Source organism: Bos taurus, chromosome 2 (genome assembly GCF_002263795.3).
Source record: "Bos taurus isolate L1 Dominette 01449 registration number 42190680 breed Hereford chromosome 2, ARS-UCD2.0, whole genome shotgun sequence".
NCBI classification, from domain to species: Eukaryota; Metazoa; Chordata; class Mammalia; order Artiodactyla; family Bovidae; genus Bos; species Bos taurus.
In genome coordinates this window covers 127,223,990-127,246,651 of record NC_037329.1, presented here as the reverse complement: position 1 = coordinate 127,246,651, position 22,662 = coordinate 127,223,990, and the positions used below count along the sequence as shown (strand labels likewise).

Here is a 22,662-nt window from a genome sequence, read left to right as displayed (position 1 = left end):
AGCATTGGCTCTAGGGGCATGGACTTCAGTAGCTGTGGCACACAGTCCAGTTGTCCTGCAGCATGAGAAATCTTCCCAGATCGGGGTGAAACCCTGTTCCCTGCATTGGCAGGCAGATTCTTAATCCCTGGACCACCAGGGAAGTCTAGCTATGTAACTCTTGCAGGAGTGTATGAAGGAAGTTTGGAAGCAGTGCAGTGGCCCATGTCTCTGACACTTTTCTCTCCCTGGTCCAGGAGCGATACACGCCCCCTGAGGCACACCTGGAAGCCCAGCCCTCTGATTGTCATGCAGCGCAATGCCTCAGTGCCCAACCTGCGTGGGTCAGAGGAGAGGCTCCTGGCCCTGAAGAAGCCAGCCCTGCCAGCCCTCAGCCGTACCACCGAGTTGCAGGATGAGCTGAGCCACCTGCGCAGCCAGATTGCCAAAATAGTGGCAGCTGATGCAGGTAGGAGCCCCTGAGCCAGGACCAAATAGCAGGCTGTTTGTTTTTGTTTAGCTTTTGGACAGGATAAGGATAAGAATGGTCCTTGATTTGGGGGTACTGGAGTCTAGGGCTCTGGGACTGCCCTAAAGCCTGGCTAGCCTATATAATCTTTGGATGGTTTCTGTCAGCCATTTGGGGCAGACTGGTTGGGTTAGGAACAAAATCTTCACTTAATCTGGGGCCCCAGGCAGATTCCCTCCCTCAGCCACAAAAACCACCTCTCTTCCAAATGTCTTTTAAGATCATGTCTTCCATGAGTGCTCAGTGGCTTTCCTTTTCAATATGAGAAATAAGTTTTCCCCACCACTGAGAGATATCTCCCTTTATAAGCATATTTTCCTTTTCCTTGCACTCTGACTTTCTACCAGAGACCACCTCTCCATCCCTCAGCCTTTCTGTCTGCAGTTAAGGGAGAATCACTGGGAATGGATGGGCTGACCAGATGTAGGAAATACCAACGGGTGGATCTTTCCCAGGATGCTCAGTGTTTAACCCTCATATTCCTCCCATTCTCACTTTTTTGCTACTCATTGACTCAAAAGTTATAGCTCCCAAACCTTGTCAGTTGGTAGAACATGTGAAAATCATGGTTCTCTCTTTGAAAATTTTTATGTATTTAATTCTCTCATGTGGCAGTTTTATAGAGAAAATGGACTTGAATTTTCCATTTATATTTGTTCGCTACATTTTTTTTTAATCATCCAAGAGACATGCTGAAGTAGTTTAGGAAAAATCCAAAAATATTCCCTAGAAACTTAGAAATTGAGGAAATTCTCTCCATTAAAATTTGGGAACTGGGAGAACTATCACCATTCTGGTTTTTGTCTGTAGAACAGTTCTTCCAGTCACAGATAGCTGCATTTAAAGGAGCACAGTCAGAAGCACTGGCCTAGTTAGAGAAAAGGACAAAATCAGGCCATGGTTCTACACTATTGCTTCAGTCTAAAGAATGCTGTCATTCCATTGCCCGCTGCAAAATGGGAGCTTTTAGGAAGCAAGGCCTTTATGGGGTGGGTTTTTCTGCCCTTCTGAACACTGGAAAAGCATAATACTGCTACATCTTCTTGAGATCCTGAGAGGGGAAGGTAGTGGAGGAACCCAGAATGTCATGGTGTCAGCCCAGGAAATGAATATTTGGTAGGCAGTGCTTGTGGGGAGATGTAACTGCTGTATTTTAGCCCCAATGTCCATCCATGCCTATTGTTTTCTCTTTCAGCTTCGGCTTCATTAACGCCAGATTTCTTATCTCCAGGAAGTTCAAATGTCTCTTCTCCCTTACCTTGTTTTGGATCCTCATTCCACTCTACAACTTCCTTTGTCATTAGTGACATCACCGAGGAGACCGAGATAGAGGTCCCTGAGCTTCCATCAGTCCCCCTGCTTTGTTCTGCCAGCCCTGAATGTTGCAAACCAGAACACAAAGCTACCTGCAGCTCATCTGAAGAGGATGACTGCGTCTCTCTGTCCAAGGCCAGCAGCTTTGCAGATATGATGGGTATCCTAAAGGACTTCCACCGGATGAAGCAGAGCCAAGACCTGTAAGTATACCTTAAGGAGCTTATGATGATCATTTTGGGGGGCGGGAAAGGGGGCTGTGCTGGGTCTTCATTATGCCACTCGGGATATGGGATCTTCACTGTGGTATGTGGGATCTAGTTCCCTGACCAGGGATTGAACCCAGGCCCCCTGCATTGGGACCTCAGAGTCTTAGCCACTGAATCCCCTACTGTTTAAGTTGCCTGTGGCCAATTATCTAATAGAAAGTAAATACTTACATAGTAAATCCTCATTAGTAGCAATGTGTAATTTCATTCACAAAGCTTGCTGCCCGCTTGCTAGTGCCTGGAGACCCCAGTTTGAAAAAAGAGCAGCACTTTACATTTGGTTGGGATGATCTAACCCAACCAAATGTTACTAAACAGAGGTTTAATAAGAAGGCTCATCTAATCCAGCTTCTGTCCTCCAGCAAGGCTTCACCACTCCAGTTCTCATACTGCTAGTAATAACTGTCCCTGTGCCCCATCCTTCAAAGTACAGTTGCATAATAGTTATTTTAGTATCTCAAAAAGTAGACTTGGTGGAAGGAGAATTCCCTTTAAATAGTGGTCCATTATTCAAACCAACCCTGGAAACACAGATTTACGAACAAAGCTTTTGAGATGCCTATTGCCTAACTCTGGCTGCCGATCAGAATTGCTTGGGTTTGTTCAAAATACACCTTAAACTTACCAAAGCAGAACACCCAAGGAGTAGAACTCTAGGTGTTTCTGATGGGAGTGTGAGGGGATTTGGGAAATACCTACCATGAGAAACTCATCTAGCAGAGAAGCCCTGGAGCTCCAGCCTGAGAGTCATCTGCCTGCAGTGTTTCTCTACTGCATGGGACATACCAGAAGTGTTTATTTAAATGTAGATTCTGGGCATTGAAATATTTGACATCTTAACCTCAAAGTCCAGAGGCCAGGTGTGCAGCTGTATTTTTTAATGCAGTTAAAAAGCTGTTTTCAGCCTCTTCAATAAATGATGCTGGGAAAACTGGACAGCTACATGTAAAAGAATGAAATTAGAACACCTCCTAACACCACACACAAAGATAAACTCAAAATAGATTAAAGACCTAAATGTAAGACTAGAAACTATAAAACTCTTATTAGAGGAAAACAAGCAGAACACTCGATGACAGAAATCAAAGCAAGATTCTCTTAGGACCCACCTCCTAGAGTAATGGAAATAAAAGTAAACAAGTGGGACGTGATTAAAAGCTTTTGCACAGCAAAGGAGACTATAAGCAAGGTGAAAAGACAACCCTCAGAATGGGAGAAAATAATAGCAAATGAAACAACTGACAAAGGATCAATTTCCAAAATATACAAACAGCTCTTACAACTCAATGCCAGAAAAACAAACAACCCAATAAGAAAGTGGGGGGAAGCCCTAAACAGACATTTCTCCAAAGAAGACATACAGATGGCTAACAAACACATGAAAAGATGCTCAAAATTGCTCATTATGAGAGAAATGCAAATCAAAAATACAAGATATCACCTCACACCAGTCAGAATGGCCTTCATCAGAAAGTCTACAAACAAACAATGCTGGAGAGGGCGTGGGGAAAAGGGAACACTCTTGCACTGTTGGTGGGAATGTAAATTGATACAGCCACTATGGAAGACAGTATGGAGATTCCTTAAAAAACTAGGAATAAAACTACCATATGACCCAGCAATCCCACTCCTAGGCATGTACCCCGAGGAAACTAAAATTGAAAGAGACATGTATCATACACCATTGTTCAGTTCAGTTCAGTCACTCAGTCGTGTCCGACTCCTTGACCCCATGAATCACAGCACGCCAGGCCTCCCTGTCCATCAAAGACGCTTACTTCTTGGAAGGAAAGTTATAACCAACCTAGATAGCATATTCAAAAGCAGAGACATTACTTTGCCAACAAAGGTCCATCTAGTCAAAGGCTATGGTTTTTCCTGTGGTCATGTATGGATGTGAGAGTTGGACTGTGAAGAAAGCTGAGTGCCGAAGAATTGATGCTTTTGAATTGTGGTGTTGGAGAAGACTCTTGAGAGTCCCTTGGACTGCAAGGAGATCAGCCCTGGGATTTCTTTGGAGGGAATGATGCTAAAGCTGAAACTCCAGTACTTTGGCCACCTAATGCAAAGAGTTGACTCATTGGAAAAGAGTCTGATGCTGGGAGGGATTGGGGGCAGGAGGAGAAGGGGATGACAGAGGAGGAGATGGCTGGATGGCATCACTGACTCGATGGACATGAGTCTGAGTGAACTCCGGGAGTTAGTGATCACTGCAGCACTATTTACAATAGATAAAACATGGAAGCAACCTAGATGTCCATCGAAGATGAATGGATAAAGTAGTTGTGGTGCATATACACAAATGGAATATTAGCCATAAAAGAACACATTTGAGTCAGTTGTAATGAGGTGGATAAACCTAGAACCTATTATACAGAGTGAAGTGAGTCAGAAAGAGAAAGATAAATACCGTATTCTAACACATATATATGGAATCTAGAAAAATGGTTCTGAAGAATTATCTATAGGGCAGCAGTGGAGAAACAGAATAGACTTACAGACATGGGGAGAGGGTGAGATGTATGGAAAGAGTAACATGGAAACTTACATTGCCATATGTAAAATAGATAGCCAATGGGAATTTGCTGTATGGCTGTATGCTGTATGGCTCAGGAAACTCGACAGGGGCTGTATATCAACCTAGAGGGGTGGGGTGGGGAGATAGATGGGGGAGCTTCAGAAGAGAGGGGATATATGTATACCTATGGCTGATTCATGTTGAGGTTTGACAGAAAACAGCAAAATTGTGTAAAGCAATTATCCTTCAATAAAAAATAAAGAAAAATTGTTCGGTGGATGCAAATAAGCCAGTATCTGCTGCTGCTGCTGCTGCTAAGTCACTTCAGTCGTGTCCGACTCTGTGTGACCCCATAGATGGCAGCCACCAGGCTCCCCCGTCCCTGGGATTCTCCAGGCAAGAACAGTGGAGTGTGTTGCCATTTCCTTCTCCAATGCATGAAAGTGAAAAGTGAAAGTGAAGTCGCTCAGTCGTGTCCGACTCTTAGCGACCCCATGAACTGCAGCCTACCAGGCTCCTCCGTCCATGGGATTTTCCAAGCAAGAGTACTGGAGTGGGGTGCCATTGCCTTCTCCGAAGCCAGTATCTGCAGACGTGTAAATCTTACGTTTCAGAATTATCCTTTGTTAAGCGTCCTAGTTACAGAACCCATCTGTGAACCTACAAACAGATAAATCAATCTGTAGCTACACATGAGTTAACTAGGGCTCAGACGTTGTACATTGTTTGCTTATTCATTTATGCCATTAAAAATTATTTTGCCTTTAAAAAAAAAGCTGTTTTCAGGGCTGGGGAGGTGAGGGCTGCCTCCTGAAATGATAAAGTTACTTTTAAAGGGACAGTGACTCACCTCACACAAGATCCCTTTTTGTTTTCTGGTCCCATTTTCTTCTGAAAACTAGACAAGGGTGCTGGTAGTGGATCCTACTACCTGTCCCTAGTCAGGCTGGTCATACAGACCCCCCCAGTTCTTTGATCTCCAGCATTCCCAAATTCAGTTGCTGCTGCTTTCTTCTTCTGATCAGTATTTTATAGACTGACTCTCCAACTTGCTTACACTTGCCTCTTGTACCAGTTAGATCTATGATCCCCTACTGCTAAGCCTTTTCTCTCACTCATGCCCTGGGATCTTTTCTCCTTTGTTGATAGGAGGAGCTGGGTTGATGAGTAAGAATGGGAAAGTAGTCCTGTCCTCAAGGTTCAGAAATGTGACAGACTGAAGGCAGTTCCTCTTGGTTTGGTTTTCGAGGTTTAATAATAATCTTAGCCCTTATATCTAGCATAATGACCACTAAAATGCCTTCATGAGGATTATATGTAAGTTCACTAGGATTTCAAGCAACTACTTTCCGGGAAGATACCTGAGGTTATCAGGTAATTGAACCTACCCTAATCTGGAACTGGTTTTGCTCCCATGGGTCTTAAAATGTGAACATTTAACTGTAAATTCTGGATTGCTTATAAGATAGAGCTAGAAGGTGGGATCAGAAGCTTAGCCATGACAGGCCAATACCAACAGGTTAATGGTCCTTTGCCCACATTTTATAGCCATTGCAGGAAATAGTAAAACCATGTCTAATTAAAAGATGAGATCTGCAAGCTTGGTTTTAAACTCTGGACTCAATCGCTTACTGACTAATGACTTTGGGCGTAGTCATAACATTGCTGTGCTTCAATCTCCTCATTGGTAAAAAAGGATTGTAATAGCTTCTACCTCGTAAGAGTGTTGTGAGGATTAAATAAGATTGTATTCCAACACACAAAACACTGCTCAGGACAGAATAAGTACTAAATCAGTTCAGTCGCTCAGTCATGTCTGACTCTTTGCAACCGCGTGGACTGCAGCATGCCAGGCCTCCCTGTCCATCACCAACTCCCAGAGTTTACCCAAACTCATGTCCATTGAGTCGCTGATGCCATCCAACCATCTCATCCTCTGCCCTCAATCTTCTCCTCCTGCCCTCAGTCTTTCCCAGCATCAGGGTCTTTTCAAATGAGTCAGCTCTTCACATCAGGTGGCCAGAGTATTGGAGTTTCAGCTTCAGCATCAGTCCTTCCAGTGAACACTCAGGACTGATCTCCTTTAGGATGGACTGGTTGGATCTCCTTGCAGTCCAAGGGACTCTCAAGAGTCTTCTCCAACACCACAGTTCAAAAGCTTCAATTCAGCACTCAGATTTCTTTATAGTCCAACTCTCACATCCATACATGACTACTGGAAAAACCAAAGTACTCAATAAACATAAGCTATTATTCTATTTCTAGGAGCCGGAGTTCACTGAAGGAGGAAGATCCTGCTGTTCTTATCTCTGAGGTCCTAAGGAGGAAGTTTGCTCTGAAGGAAGAAGATATCAGTAGAAAAGGGAACTGATATCACTCAGCTCTACAACTCAGTCTCACGCTCCTGGAATTCCTTCAGTGCTGCCTCCCTCACCGCAGATGTTTCTGCCTATCAGTTAGAAATCTGCAACAGTCTTGCCGAAAGCTAGAGCTTGGACTAAGAAGAGCTGCATTATATGTTTTCCATACTCAAACCTTAGAAGCTAAAGGACTGCTTTGAGCTGAGACACAGGTAATTATATGCGTTGGAATCTCTCAATTTAAAGGGTGAGATAGAACTTTCTGGTTTTTCCTTTCTCCTGTGTGAAAGTAGGTCCTAAATGAAAGACTGACTTCACTGCACTAGACCCCATAACTGGTCTCACTGAACACTTTGTGCCCAGCTGTCAATCACTCTCAGCCGCTTCCTTGCAGCAGAGCAGGGCTGAGGGGAGGGGGCTATAAATGTATGTGCACATTCACAGGGCAGGGAAAATCTTATGCTGCTCCATCATGAACTGACACCAATGCCCAGCAATCATTCTCTCCCCCTTCCCTGTCTTAACACTTACATGTAGAGGTTGGGCCACTGGACCAGCTGAGGCTTGGGATACTGCTGGGAGGCCTGGGCTGTTTTTTTTCTTAAATATATTTTGTAATACTGTACAACCAAATCTACCCTCCAAGGCCCTGATGCCTCATTGGTTCCACTGATTGAAAGCTCTTTCTCTTCCATGGACTTTAAGCCGAGCAGGAAAGAGAAATGAAGAGTGAATCTTCCAGGCCCTTGACAGCTCCTTTGCTTGGTGCCGAGGTTTGTACTTACTATACCATGCATGACTCAGATGCCCTCAGGTCCTTTTCACTACAGTATGTATGCTGTGTGTTTGGGTTGAAGTATTACCTGACATTAAAGGAAGGATGTGGAGAGATACTGCATTGGTTGTGTCCATCTCTTGAGTTGTGACCACCCAGTATCCCCTACAGGTATAGAATTCCTATTAATTTCAAGGTATATGAGCTTTTGTAAACAGGTTCCTGCCTTTATAGGAGGAAGCTTCTTACCTAGGGAGCTTCTTGTTCCCTTTAGAAACACTTAACTTCTTAAAGCCAGTCCATCCTATAACTTGCACGCTTGCCCCCTAGAGGCTTATTTTTAAGCCTCCTACGTACCATACCTGCAACATGGGAAACTGCTGCCCGGTGGATGATGTCTTGAATAGAACACAAATCAGATTGGATTTGTGTTCAGATCAGACCCATGGCAGTGACGGAACATTGCTTTTTCAAAAAAACGAAATTGGTAATGTTTTAGTTACCATCAGAGCCAGCTTTGTAAACAGTCATTTATTTGGATTCATAGTTTTCAAAGGGGGTTCTCTCCCGTTTAGATCATTATAAGTCAGCCCTTTTCAGGGAGATGTTTAAACATATATAATCCTAAAGTACTGTAAAGTTACCACAAAAATAAAATAACAAAACTACCTAATCATTCTACTTCTCTGTCTATCCTCCCTGTCCTTGTATGCCCGGTCTGGGAGAATTGCCTCATCACTCAAAAAAGTCAAGAATAATGGTGACAAGCTTAGGTTGAATGGGTAAAATTACAGCCAAAGATTAGAAAAACACATATCCATAAGAAGCAGCTTCCAAGTCAGAAGCATCTAAAAGGGCAAAGAGGTCCCTCTGTGCAGGCTGCGTAGTGGGCTCTAGTGGAGGGATGAGTACCTGCCCTGCCCCTTCCGTGCTCACCTTCCGTGCTTCCCAACTCACGCAGGGAATTCACCAGCCACCTCATCCTCAGAGCAAGACATGAAGCCAGTCACACTGTCTCAACAAGTGGTACCACCTGCTTTATTGACACAAAATGCTCAATAACGACAGCCTCATCCCATGCTTCCCTCCCACCAAAGATCATTCTCCTGAAAGACCTTTCTAAAACGAAAATCTTACATTCCCCTCCTCAAACATACTCACCCCCTGAAGATGTTTTCTTATATGTCATTTCTAGGTACTTTTAGAACCAAACACCCAAACCCTCACAAAGACATTTAGGCTTGGTGCCTGATAACTTGATTACCTTCAGAGTCCTGGGTAAAGAGCGAATCAGGCTGCAGATTGAACTGGGTGGTCCTGTCCTGGCACTGAGCCCAAAGGCTATTAGGGACCCGCCCATAGCCCTGATTTTGGTCGTTGGTTACATCTCGGAAAGGAGCTCTAGAGTTGTGGGCAATGACCCGCTGGCCCTGAGAATCCTCAGTGAAAAGCTGACTCCAGGAGTCCTTGTCATTCCTTTCACTGTCCCAGGAAAACCCAGGAATAGGGCAAGAGCTTTGTTTTACTGCTTTCATGTTTGCTCCGCGCCGGGAATCCTTGTATGTTTGAAGGACAGGGGCCTGCCTGCTTCTTTTGGCAGACACATTTTCCAAGTTAGTCTTATCCAAGAGCTGATGGCCCTTGTGCCCAGTTGTTTTACTGTGTCTCTCCACACTCTGATAATTATTTTTCTTAGATCCTTGAAGCCATTCCCTTTCACAGGAAGAATCCTCTCCCTCTTTTTGGTCCAGCAAGCAAGAACTCTCCAGGTCGTGGGCGAAGGAGCAGGCCAGTGAGGCCTTACTCGCTCCAGCACAGACTGAGGTATCAGGCCGGAACAAACATGGCACAGTCAAGTATGGGGTTCCTATTCCATGCTGGCAAGAAGCCTTGAGAGACTGAGGAGAAAGTCTAGCTTCCTGGATGTCTGCAGGGGTTGAAGTGGCTAAAGGGGGTGCCATGAAGTCAGCCCGCAAGCCCTGGGTCAGATGTTCCAACTGGGTTGCGTCTTCCTTAGACTCTTTGTTGGTCTGACTTTCTGTATGAGATGAAACACTCCTCTGGTCAGCACCATTTGTCTTTCCTAGTAAAACAGATGAACAAATATTATTCTGCAGGAAAACTCCACCTGAGTAGGATTCAGGTGGCTTTTTCTGTAATCAGTATCAGCTACCATACTACCTTTGACCTTCCTGCTTTCAATCTCTAGTCTAAAACACAGCTCTTATATTCCCCTTCTCAAAATATATGGGTGCTTGCTTTGACCTACCTAATAAACATGGCATATAATCAGACCACAACCTACTCTTCACATTTTCGTGTTATGGGTTGGTTTAACACAATAGGGAAGATCAGTTTTGCTTTTGTTTTTTATTTAACATGTAGTTTCTTCTGAATAGTGATGCTGGCCAAATATTACTCCTGGATATTATCCTTTGAGAAACATGTTCAGTATATACCATTTTTGTAAAGTCTCAGAGATCACATTAACCAGCCAACTCAGAAATCTTCTGACAGAATGTAAGTCTCCCGCTCCCCAAATATTCATGGAAAATGGAATAAAGATACAATTATTTGCTAAGTCAATCAGTAGAAAGGACAATTAAAAAAACTATTAGTGTCCAGCCTGTATGTTTTATCAGGTGTGGAATGGATCCTGTCTGCCTTAAGGATAAATGTAACATGAAATTCCTACTCCCCCACAAATGAGGCCAAGATCTAATTATAAACAAAGCTGATAACTCTTCTTTCTCCAAGAAATATACTACAGAAATTATTTTTTAAAAGCGTTCTCAACTTTTTCTAAGATTTCAATACAGACTATATAGAATATACAAGAATTTCGAATTGGAAAGTGGTTTTGAAAAAATCTGCACTCGTTGCTTAAAGCAAAAGATCGTTTTAAGTTTTTGTTTCTGGTAGGGAGAAAGCATTTTGAAGGCTTAGGCAAAGCAGTCCTGGGAATGGCACCAAGAATTAGAACTCTTCCCAGCACCCTTCAACTGACAAGAATCCTGCTCTGTAAGCCCCAGCCTGCTCTGAGGCAGCTGGTCCCCAAAGAGGAACATGTGAACAAAGAATTGCCAAGGAATGATGAGACACAAGCCAACTTTATGCCAAGCTAAGAAAAAAACACCTTTGAACTTTGATTAATTTGAGAAGCTTCATATAGACATATAAATTATCAATTAATCTTATACAGACTATTAACTGTGGCCAATCCAAGACATATACCTTACTAATACATATACCTTACTAATGGCTCCCCACCCCCAACCCTCAAGTATACCTTTCCTCACTGCTCTGTCAAAGAAGACCAATATTTTAATTTTAGACTGTGATAAACAGAACCAGAAAAGCATGTTTGTAAAAGCACGTATATATTGCTTTCCAAAAGACGATGTTTTCTTGTGCTTTATAACTTGTCTAATAAGTCAGCTAAGTTTAACACAAAGCACTGGTGACACCACTTCTCGTAAATGTTCCAGCTTGGAAGAATGCGTGCACTCCCTTTCGCACCCTGATTGCTTTCAGTGTGCTCACCATACCTTGCTGCGAGGTGAGGAAGGAAGCAATGCTGGTCTGCCGAGTGCCTGCAGATGGACAGCTTCTTTGAGTAAAAGAAATTTTAGCCTTTCTCTCTCCAGGAAGGAGTGTTAACATTTTGGTGCTTGACTTGATTAACTGTGTCTTAAGGAAGGGGAGAAAAAGAATAATAGAAACGATTAATATCAAGACAGCTCAGACAGGAAAGACTCAATAAACAGCAGTTGCCCTCTTGGAACCACACTAGATCTTTTGGACTCCACATATACGCTTCTCTAGTTTTGGCTGTACCTCTCCTTCCACCGTTTTCTGCCATACTGATGGTATCTGTTTTTCCTCAAGAATCATATATTCCAATTCTAGCCCATTCTTTGTGCTTCCCCGTGGAAATCAGCAGGCTGACTAAACAAACAGGATCTGTTGAAGGGATTCCACAGAAGATATTCTCTCCTTTATACTTAAAGATAATTTATGATTCTACAGCAGCAGCAATTGATTCATTTTCAATAGTTTTCAAATAGTCACATAGTGGTTTAACAGCATGGCTCCCAAGTCACACAGCTTCTGCTCAAATCAACACCAGTTTTGCCACAGCCTATTAACTGCATGACCCTCTAGAAGTTGTTCGATCTCTGTATCATTCTCATCTGTGAAATGGAGACAAGAACAGTACCAAGCCCACAGGGCAGTTAGGAGGATTTGGTGAGTTGATTGATATAAAAAAGGCTTACACAATTCTCAGACAACAATAATAGTTGGCTGTTAATAAGAGGAGGAGCAAAGCAGCAGCACAAATCTCACTACACTTACACTCATCCCATGCTCCTTTATTTGTGACTTGGTTTTGTTTCCATTTGCTTGTTGTGGAATGCCCAAACAGTAGGGAAAGTAGGATTATATTCAATTTGGCTGTGAAAGTCAAAGAATGAGATTTGCCAATATCCATGTACCAGTTTCATGTACTTTTGAAGTGTAGCTTGAAGGATTTTGAGCATTATCTTGCTAGCATGCAAAACAAGCACATTTGAACAGTAGTTTGAACATTCTTTGTCATTGCCTTTGGGACTGGAATGAAAACTAACCTTTTCCAGTCCTGTGGCCACTGCTGAGTTTTCCAAGTTTGCTGGCATAATTGAGTGCAGCAGCTTAACAGCATCATCTTTTAGGATTTGAAATAGTTCAGCTGGAATTTCATCACCTCCACTAGTTTTGTTTGTAGTAATTCTTCCTAAGGCCCACTTGACAAGGAGACACTTGTTCCTTGGATGAAAAGCTATGACTAACCTAGACAGCATATTAAAAAGCAGAGACACCACTTTGCCAACAAAGGTCCATATAGTCAAAGCTATGGTTTTTCCAGTAGTCATGTATGGATGTAAGAGTTGGACCACAAAGAAGGCTGAGTGCCAAAGAAATGATGCTTTCAAACTGTGGTGCTGGAGAATACTCTTGAGAGTCCCTTGGACTGCAAGGAGATCAAACCAGTCAATCCTAAAGGAAATCAACCCTGAATATTCATTGGAAGGATAGATGCTGAAGCTCCAATACTTTGGCCACCTGATGCAAAGAGCCGACTCATTGGAAAAGACCCTGGCTGGGAAAGATTAAGGCAGGAGGAGAAGGGGATGGCAGAGGATGAGATGGTTGGACATAAGTTGGATGGCAACACCAACTCAATAGACATGAGTTTCAGCAAACTCCAGGAGACAGTGAAGGACAGGAAAGCCTGGCCTGCTGCAGTCCATGGGGTCGCAAAGCCAGACACAACTTAGCAAATGAACAACAACAATGTACCAATTTGGAAGTAGGCCTGAAATTTGAACCAAATTATTAATTCTAGCCCAAAGTTGACTTCATTTTAACATTTGGAAAATCCTGGGCATAAAATTCATAGACTTGTAGTATTAGTATGGAGTATTTCCTTCCACCATACAAAACTAGAAAACTGAATCAGATATAGAAACAACTGATTTTGGATGATGGATAACAGGCAGTGCAGGACTGATCCCCGAAAGCAGGAAAAATAAGGTGAACCCTGGGTCGCCCTAGGTAGCACTTGTCAGACTGCATTGTATGTAGAGAGATACCCAGGCAGAGCACTGCCATCTTGATGAATTGAGCAGGCTGAGACTGGAATTTGGGGAAAGATGAGGTGGCTGGGATTTGCAGCACAGAGAAGCACATCCAGAAATCTACATAGAGAGCCCTTCAGTTCATTACTGAAAACAAACCCACCTGTGTGGTAGGCAAAACCCCATGAGGTCAGACAAAAAATGCCAGGAAGCACAAGATGAACAATTCTAGAGCTCACACAGAGCTGGGAGGGTTCTCACTAGCCAACGTAGAAACACTTTTTTTAAATTGGAGTATAACTGCTTTCCAGTGTTGTTAGTTTCTGCCGCACAACTAAGTGAGAAGTGAAGGTGGTAGTTGCTCAGTTGGGTCTGACTCTTCGTGACCCCATTTACCGTAGCCCACCAGGCTCCTTTGTCCATGGAATTCTCCAGACAAGAATACTGGAGTGGGTGGCCATTTCCTTCTCCAGGGAATCTGCCTAACCCAGGAACCAAACCCAGGTCTCCTGCACTGCAGGCAGATTCTTTACTGTTTGAGCCATAGAACTCCTCCCTCTTGGACCTCCTTCCCACCCACACCCCTATGCCCCCATCTAGGTCATCACAGCACCACGCTGATTTCCCTGTAGTATACAGAAGGTTCCCATCAGCTACCTGGTTTACACATGGTAGTGTATGTATGTCAATCCTAATCTCCCAGTTCATCCCACCTCACCTTATCCCTGTGTCCACACATCCATTCTGTACATCTGCATCACTATTCCTGCCCTGGAAATAAGTTCATCTGTACCATTTTTCTAGATTCTACATATATGTGTTAATATATGATACTTGGATTAAAGACCTAAATGTAAGACCGGACACTATAAAACTCTTAGAGGAAAACATAGGAAATATACTCTGACATAAACCACAGCAAGATCTTTTTCAACCCATCTCCTAGAGTAATGAAAACAAAAATAAACAAATGGAACCTAATTAAATTTAAAAGCTTTTGCACAGCAAAGGAAACCATAAATAAGATGAAAAGACAATTCTCAGAATGGGAGAAAACATTTGCAAACAAAGCAACAGACAAAAGACCAATCTCCAAAATACACAAACAGCTTATGGAGCTCAATATAAAAAAAAAAACCCCAATCAAAAAATGGATGGAAGACCTAAAGACACATTTCTTCCTAGAAAGACCTTTTTAACATCAGGGACATTTAGCAGAATTAGAAGGATCACCCCTTAGCAATTCTAAACTGGCCCCAGAACAAAAACTATTCCAAACCTGTCCTGCTATTTTTTCAGTCACCAAGTCATGTCTGACTCTTAGCAACCCCATGGACTGCAGCACAGCAGGTTGCCTTGTCCCTCACCATCACCCAGAGTCTCCCCAAGTTCATGTTTGTTGAACCAACCAGTCCTAACAAAGCTTAAAAACAAGCTGACTGGGATTTCCCTGGTGGCTCAGTGGTAAAGAATCCACCTGCCAATGCAGGAGACATGGATTCGATTCCTGATTCAGGAAGATACCACATGCCAAGGAACTAAGCCCATGCGCCACAAGTACTGATTGAGCCTGTGCTCTAGAGCCCAGGAGCCGCAACTACTGTAGCCTGTGCACCCCAGAACCCTTGCTCCACAAGAGAAACCACAGCAAGGAGAAGCCCTCACACCGCAACTAGAGTAGCCTCCACTCTGCAACTAGAGGAAAAGTCAATGCATCAATGAAGACTCACATAGCCAAAAATAAATATAAATGAATACTTTTTAGAAAAAAAAAAAGAGCAGTGTGATTAGCAAGTAACTACCTGCCAAAACAAATTTCAATATTCTTTAAAGACAACAAAATCCAGACCCCCAGCAATGTAGAACCATGGTCAAGTCCCAACAAAACATTGCTAGATATGTGAAATGCAGGAAAATAACCCATAATGGGGAGGTGGGGGTGGAGTGGGGGATCAGTTAATGGAAACAGACTCAGAAAAACCAGGGATGACTGGGAACTCCCTGGCAATTTAGTGGTTAGGACTTCACCCTTTCACTGCTGAGGACCTGGGTTCACTCCCTGGTCAGGGAACTAAGATCCAGGGAACTGCAAGCTGACCTGTTAGGCCCGTATGTATGTATGTGTGTGTGTGTGTGTGTGTGTGTGTATACATATAAAGGATGACAGAATTAGCAAACTTTAAATATGCTCAAGCATTTACAGGAAAATGTGAAAATAATGAAAGAAATAGAAGTTATGAAACATTCAGTAGATGGGCTTAATAGATTATAGAGACTACAGGAAAAAAAAACAGTGGGACCTGAAGTTATAACAATATAAACAATCCAAAACGAAGCAGAGTGAGAAACTGAGAAGAATAAATTCTTAATGGTCTGTGGAATATGGAGCACACATATAACAAGAATTCCAAAAAACAAGGTGAAAGACAGCAGAAAATATACTTAGAAATAATAGCCCCAATTTTTTCGAATTTGCTGAAAACTACAAAAAACTGTAATTGTCTTTTTTCAAAGATGGCCAATAAAAAGTACCCAAGTACTGCATTTTGGACCCAGATAACCACGATGGTGTGATCACTCACCTAGAGCCAGACATCCTGGAATGTGAAGTCAAGCGGGCCTTAGGAAGCCTCACTATGAACAAAGCTGTGGAGGTGAAGGAATTCCAGCTGAGCTATTTCAAATCCTAAAAGATGATGCTGTGAAAGTGCTGCACTCAATATGTCAGCAAATTTGGAAAACTCAGCAGTGGCCACAGGACTGGAAAAGGTCAGTTTTCATTCCATTCCCTAAGAAAGGCAATGCCAAAGATTGTTCAAACTACCACACACTTGTATTCATTTCACATGCTAGTAAAGTAATGCTCAAAATTCTCCAAGCTAGGCTTCAAGAGTAAGTGAATTGTTAACTTCCAGATGTTCAAGCTGGATTTAGAAAAGGGAGAGGAATCAAAGACCAAATTGCCAACAACTGTTGGATTATCGAAAAAGCAAGAGAGTTCCAGAAAAACATCTGCTTCATTGACTACGCTAAAGCCTTTTACTGTGCGGATCACAACAAACTGTGGAGAATTCTTCAAGAGATGGAAGTACCAGACTACCTTTCCTCCGTCCTGAGAAACCCATATGCTGGTCAGGAAGCAACAGTTAGAACCAGACATGGAACAACGGACTTGTTCCAAATTGGGAAAGGAGTACGTCAAGGCTGTATACTGTCCCCCTGCTTATTTAACTTCTATGCAGAGTACATCATGCGAAATGCCAGGCTGGATGAAGCACAAGCTGGAATCAAGATTGCAGGGAGAAATATCCATAACCTCAGATATTCAGATGACACCATCCTTATGGCAGAAAGTGAAGAACTAAAGAGCCTCTTGATGAAGGTGAAAGAGAAAAGTGAAAAAGTTGGCATAAAACTCAACATTAAAAAAATGAAGATCAAGGCATCCGGTCCCATCACTTTATGGCAAATAGATAGGGAAACAACAGAAACAGTGACAGATTTTATTTCCTTGGACTCCAAAATCACTGCAGATGGTGGCTGCAGCCATGAAATTAAAAGACACTTGCTCCTTGGAAGAAAAGCTATGACAGGAATGGGCAAATTCAGTTCAGATGACCATTATATCTACTACTGTGGAAAAGAATCCCTTAGAAGAAATGGAGTAGCCCCCATAGTCAACGAAAGAGTCCGAAATGCAGTACTTGGGTACAATCTCAAAAACGACAGTGTGATCTCTGTTCATTTCCAAGGCAAACCATTCAATATCACAGTAATCCAAGTCTATGGCCCAACCACTAATGCCGAAGAAGCTGAACGGTTCTATGAAGATCTACAAGACCTTCTAGAACTAACACCAAAAAAAGATGTTCTTTTCATAATCAGTTCAGTTGCTCAGTCGTATCCGACTCTACAACCCCATGAGGTGCAGCACACTAGGCTTCCCTGTCCATCACCAACTCCTGGAGCTTGCTCAAACTCATGTCCATTGAGTCAGTGATGCTATCCAACCATCTCATCCTCTGTCGTCCCCTTCTCCTCCTGCCTATGTAAATTCAATTTATTACTTTGCATATATAATCATTTATCTCAAAAACTAATATAACCTTGCCTTGACCTCTATAGGAGGAATAGTCCTCAGAGCTTTCTGAAAAACTGTCTCCCAGATTATAATCCTCAAGCTGGCCCAAATAAAATTTTCCCTTTCTTTCTTAAATTGACTATTAATTTTTCATTGACACTTGACATTAAAACTCATTCAGGCCTATTGTATAGCTAATCTAGGAAGAAGCAGGATTCTACATCCTGTAAAAGGGAATCTTTAGGACTTTGCTTTGGGCTGGAAATCTTAACATCAGAGGAACAGGAACTAGTGGAAGAACAAATGTTTATAAAAGTATCTTTAGGAATAATGGCGTCAGTGACTACAGTCATAAGGTCCAGGCCTCCAGAAATCAGAGGAAAGGGCCTAGAGATCCTGGAGAGAGGACTCCTGCCATGCACCAGATCAACAGACAAATGTTTTCATCATAACATCATCAAAGGAAAAGGTGTGACTTGGAGTGTCAGAGTTACAGACATAGAAATAAATATTGATTCTCCTCTTCCCTGAGGGGTAATCCCTTTTTCTCTCTTAGCTCTCTTCTGCTTCTCTTTCTAAATTAAACTGGTACACAGATTTCCCATCCATCTCACATCAATCAAGAATGTATTTATTCTAAAAGTATGAGAGGCTCATTCCTAACTCCAGAAGTAAAAAACACCCATTGCGTATTTTGGTCATTTTTGATAAATACGTTTATTTCCCTACCACCCATTAATTAGCCGTTTCCCCTATATGTGGGGGAAAAGGTCACCATTCTATCTATAATATGATAAAACTCCTATTTTTGGAGCATACTCATTCACATACTAGAGAAGAACAAAAAAGTTGACAAGGAAGCAAGATGACTTTACTAATTCAACAAAAATGTTGCTGCTGCTGCTGCTGCTAAGTCGCTTCAGTTGTGTCCGACTCTGTGCGACCCCGGAGACGGCAGCCCACCAGGCTCCCATGTCCCTGGGATTCTCCAAGCAAGAACACTGGAGTGGGTTGCCATTGCCTTCTCCAATGCATGAAAGTGAAAAGTCAAAGTGAAGTCTCTCAGTCGTGTCCGACTCTTAGCAACCCCATGGACTGCAGCCTACCAGGCTCAACAAACATAGTCAACAAAAAATATAAGGCTGACACAGACTCTCTCTGGAGAACTCCTGTGCTACAGGAAATACGTTTCAGATTTCTGAAGTGATATATATTTTAACCACTGGATAGAAGAAAGAGACTTTTGTATTTACTAAACAAGGTTACATGTTTCATGTTCTTAATTTTAAAAATATACATTCTTTAACGAGTTATCTCATTTCTAGAAATTGATCCTGCAGATGATTTATTTGCATATGTACAAAAGGATGTGTGTATAAAACTCTTCATTTCATAAGTGTTTTTAATAGCAAAAGATTAGAGACAGCTTCTGGAGAAGGCAATGGCACCCCACTCCAGTACTCTTGCCTGGAAAATCCCATGGACGAAGGAGCCTGGTGGGCTGCAGTCCATGGGGTCGCTAAGAGTCGGACACGACTGAGCGACTTCACTCTCACTTTTCACTTTCCTGCATTGGAGAAGGAAATGGCAACCCACCCCAGTGTTCTTGCCTGGAGAATCCCAGGGACGGGGGAGCCTTGTGGGCTGATGTCTCTGGGGTCACAGAGTCGGACATGACTGAAGTGACTTAGCAGCAGTAGCAGAGACAGCTTCTTATCAAGAAAAGACTGGTAAACATAAATACTATATATACTTGCGGGCTTCCCTATGACCCAGAGGGTAAAGAATCTGCCTGCAAGCGGGAGACCTGGGTTTGATCCCTGGGTTGGGAAGATTCCCTGAAGGAGAGCATGGCAATCCACTCCAGTATTCTTGCCTGGAGAATCCTTATGGACAGAGAAGCCTGGCGGGCTACATTCCATGGGGTCACAAAGAGTCGGACGTGACTGACCAACTAAACACAGCACATATATACTTGCAATGGCTGAATCGTGTACTCCAAAATTCGTATGTTGAGGCTCTAATACCGACATGACATTATTTGGCCACCTATGCTCTCCACACTCTTTAGATCTCATCTACTCCTGTTTGCCTCACTCTGCTTCAGCAACACTAGCCTTCTTGTGGCCTCAGGTCAAGTACACACATATATCTCTGTCTCACTCTACACACACACATACACACCAAGAAAAGACCACTTGAGGATACAAGAATAAGGCAACTGTTTTCAAGCCAGGAAGTCCTCACCAGAATCCAACCATACTGGCACCCTGATCTCAGACTTCCAGCCTCCAGAACAATGAAAAAATTAATTCTGTTGGTTTAAGCCACCCAGTCTATGGTATTCTGTTATGGTAGCCCAGCTGACTAAGACATTATTATTGCTTATAATGGATACTATTTCATAACAGAATGCTATGTAGTCCTTAAAATGAATGAAGCAGCTTTCTGTGAGCCATATGAAATAATCCTTAAGATACAGTGAGTGAAATAAGCAAGCTGCAGAACAACATATATGATGCTACTATTTAAAAGAATAGTTATGCATTTGCTTGTAGATGCACAGACTATCTCTGGAAGGATACCCAAGAAAGCTGTGGCCTCTGAGACAGGGAAAGGTTATAAATGTTAGATATTTCACTGCATACGTTAAACATATTACTACATACATTACATATATTACTACTACATAGAACTGTACCAAACAAAATAACTCGTTGGAAATATTCAGCACAATGTCCGGCTTCAAATGCTCAATAAACAGTAAATATTATTCTCTCATACTTTTGTTTCTTTGTAATGACTAACAGAATCTTGCATATGTGCCAAACCTGTGTTTGATTTCCAATTCTCCTAGTTGGTTGAACCTGGCTTAATTAACCTCCCCTCCCCTCCAGTGTTCTTGCCTGGAGAATCCCAGGGACGGGGGAGCCTGGTGGGCTGCCGTCTCCGGGGTCGCACAGAGTCGGACACGACTGAAGCGACTTAGCGGCGGCGGCAGTCTCCTTACTCTCATAAAGATGATGATACAAATAATACATATTAAATACTTAATACAGTATGTGACATCAGTGGATGCTCACTATTTTTCTGTTTTTCCTTTCTTCTATTTTTTTTCCCCCCTGAAGTTACCAGTTCTGGGCAGCGGACCCTCCCGGCGAGAACTTCCCTTTGCATACGCACCCACCCCTCCGCGTACTTGAGCCTCTGCTACCTTCTCGCAGGGATTCTACATTAAGGAGTCTGTCTGCTCCATTTCGCTCCTCAAGCAGATTTTCTCTCCAAACTCTCTCTCACCTCGAAACCTCGCTGTCCCAGCCTCTTCACATGCCGCCCCACACAGCCTGCCTGTCAGCCTTCCTACCCCATTTTCTTCTCTCCACCCTTCCCAAATCCCATTCTTCAGCCTTTTTCAGACTCCGGCCCCTCTCTCCCCTCAACTGCTAAATATGTTCGTTCTCGCCCCCCGACTCTATCTCCACCATCTCCAGGTTCACCCAAACGCTTCTCTTCACACGCCTTTGGGCCCCTAGGCCCTCCTGAACCACCCTCTCTCCCCTGCAACGACCCACCTGCGTTTTCCGCCTCTTCAGCGCCGCAGCGTCCAGCCACACGCCGCAGGCCTCCTCCTCCTTCTCCGGGCCTCTGCGCCTCATAGCCGCTGAGAAGACCAAGCCAACGGGACACCCGCTGGAAGCTCGAGCTACCTCACGCAACCGCCATCAGAGACTCTGCAGACGTTCGGATCTCCCGCCAACGATGGGGGCGGAGCTACGCCGCGACCTCCCCGGCGCAGGCACCGCCCTCAGCGTCAGCTCCGCCCCGGACCAAGCCCCGCCCCCTTTCCCCAGCTCTGCAGTCTTACGCCTTAACCAGGACAATTGTGAGGCGAGGAGCGGATTACCAAGGCCAAGTTCATTCTGGCTTTCTGATCCAAAAGTTGTATTCCGGAACTGTGTTGTGTGAACGCGTTCGCGACGCTGCACAAGGAATATGCATTTTCTTTTTCTTGAGTTAGTTGCACTCTCTTACTCATAACCGTCAGAGCTTTTCCTTGTCTTATCGCTGAGTTCTTATGCATACTTAGTCACTTCAGTCGTATCTGACTCTTTGCGACCCTATGGACCGTACCCAACCAGGCTCCTCTGTCCATGGAATTCTCCAGACAAGAATACTGGAGTGGGTTGCCATTTCCTCTTCTAGGGGATCTTCCTGACCCAGGGATCGAACCTGTGTCTCTTATGGCCTACCTGCATTGGCAGGTGAGTTTACCACTAGCGCCACCTGGGAAGCCAAGGAACATCTAGGAAGCCTAGGAAAACCTAGGAACACCTCAAAAAGAGGAGAGGAGGTTCTGGTCTGCCAACTCCATAGCTGGGGTCCTCAGCACTACCTTAAACGGATTACGTTTGTAATTCAAAACAAAAAACTAAGTGTAACTAGGAAACCTCATGGGAAAGGATTTAGAAAACGTTAAGTAGAATGAAAACTAAAACTCTGGAGTCCAGAACTAGCTTTCAGTACTCACTGTGTGGCCTTGAATTTTAAAGAGGATCAAGCAAGGTTTGTGAAAGTACTTTGCAAATTCTGAAAGCCCCTCAGAAATGCACCTGGACTTCCCAGTTGGTGCAGTTGGTAAAGAACCTGCCTGCCAATGCAGGAGACACAAGAGATGGGGGTTCAATCCCTGGGTCAGGAAGATCCCCTGGAGAAAGAAATGGCAACCCAGTCCAGTATTCTTGCCTGGAAATCCAATGGACAGAGGAGCCTGGTGGGGTACAGTCCATGGGGTCACAAAGAGTAGGACACGACTGAGCAGCACGTGCACACACACACACACACACACGTGCCTAGCATTGTTCTAAGTCCTCAGAAATATAAAAATGCTCGCACACATAACCACAATCTCCACAGATAAAATATATGCACGACAGGATATTTTAGCAGTGGAGTGATATTCCTTATTCATTCAAGATTTTTTGCTTTTCTTACCTGTACTTCCTAATTTTCCTTCACTGTACATATATTGCCATTTATTGCTTATGTACTGGGGAAAAGGCAATACATAAAGATCTTCCTTGATTAAAAGACCAAGAAATGAAATATTTGTCAAATTATATATTTTAAACATATTCTTTTAACGTCTAATATTTATTTAGTAATAAAACTACCTCACCTTTCCTATCAAAACAAAGTTCCCATATACAGTAAATAAGGCC

The 22,662-nt window shown here is 43.2% G+C and overlaps 2 protein-coding genes across 7 annotated transcripts in view; one reads left to right on the top strand and one right to left on the bottom strand.

The window, feature by feature from the left end:
• Positions 1-22,546, top strand: part of MTFR1L (mitochondrial fission regulator 1 like) — a 29,682-nt gene extending 7,136 nt beyond the window's left edge. For 3 of the 6 annotated variants that reach the window (XM_005203092.5, XM_005203095.5, XM_015460100.3), the window contains 3 exons: positions 237-448; positions 1,704-2,025; positions 6,875-8,417. In XM_005203092.5, coding sequence (XP_005203149.1) covers positions 237-448; positions 1,704-2,025; positions 6,875-6,980 — 640 coding nt within the window. In that variant the 3' untranslated portion in view covers positions 6,981-8,417. Of the gene's footprint in view, positions 1-236; positions 449-1,703; positions 2,026-6,874; positions 8,418-15,876; positions 20,559-20,934 lie in introns of those variants that run through there. The other 3 variants (XR_009496785.1, NM_001034332.2, XM_059892638.1) reach the window with 3 other exon arrangements.
• On the bottom strand, positions 8,757-21,193 carry AUNIP (aurora kinase A and ninein interacting protein). The gene is made up of 3 exons (NM_001083742.1): positions 21,016-21,193; positions 11,293-11,434; positions 8,757-9,827 (listed from the first exon to the last, which is right to left on the bottom strand). Exons 1-3 carry the CDS (start codon positions 21,097-21,099, stop codon positions 8,980-8,982), a joined length of 1,074 nt encoding a protein of 357 aa, NP_001077211.1. The 5' UTR covers positions 21,100-21,193; the 3' UTR covers positions 8,757-8,979.
• Positions 22,547-22,662: the final 116 nt, after the last annotated feature.

Excerpts from the sequence above, each read along its gene's own strand:
- AUNIP (NM_001083742.1), bottom strand. The coding sequence starts at position 21,099 with ATGAGGCGCAGAGGCCCGGAGAAGGAGGAGGAGGCCTGCGGCGTGTGG. Across the intron at positions 11,435-21,015 it reads TGAAGAGGCGGAAAACGCAG|ACACAGTTAATCAAGTCAAG; the intron begins GTGGGTCGTTGC and ends CCCTTCCTTAAG. Across the intron at positions 9,828-11,292 it reads CTTCCTCACCTCGCAGCAAG|GAAAGACAAATGGTGCTGAC; the intron begins GTATGGTGAGCA and ends CTGTTTTACTAG.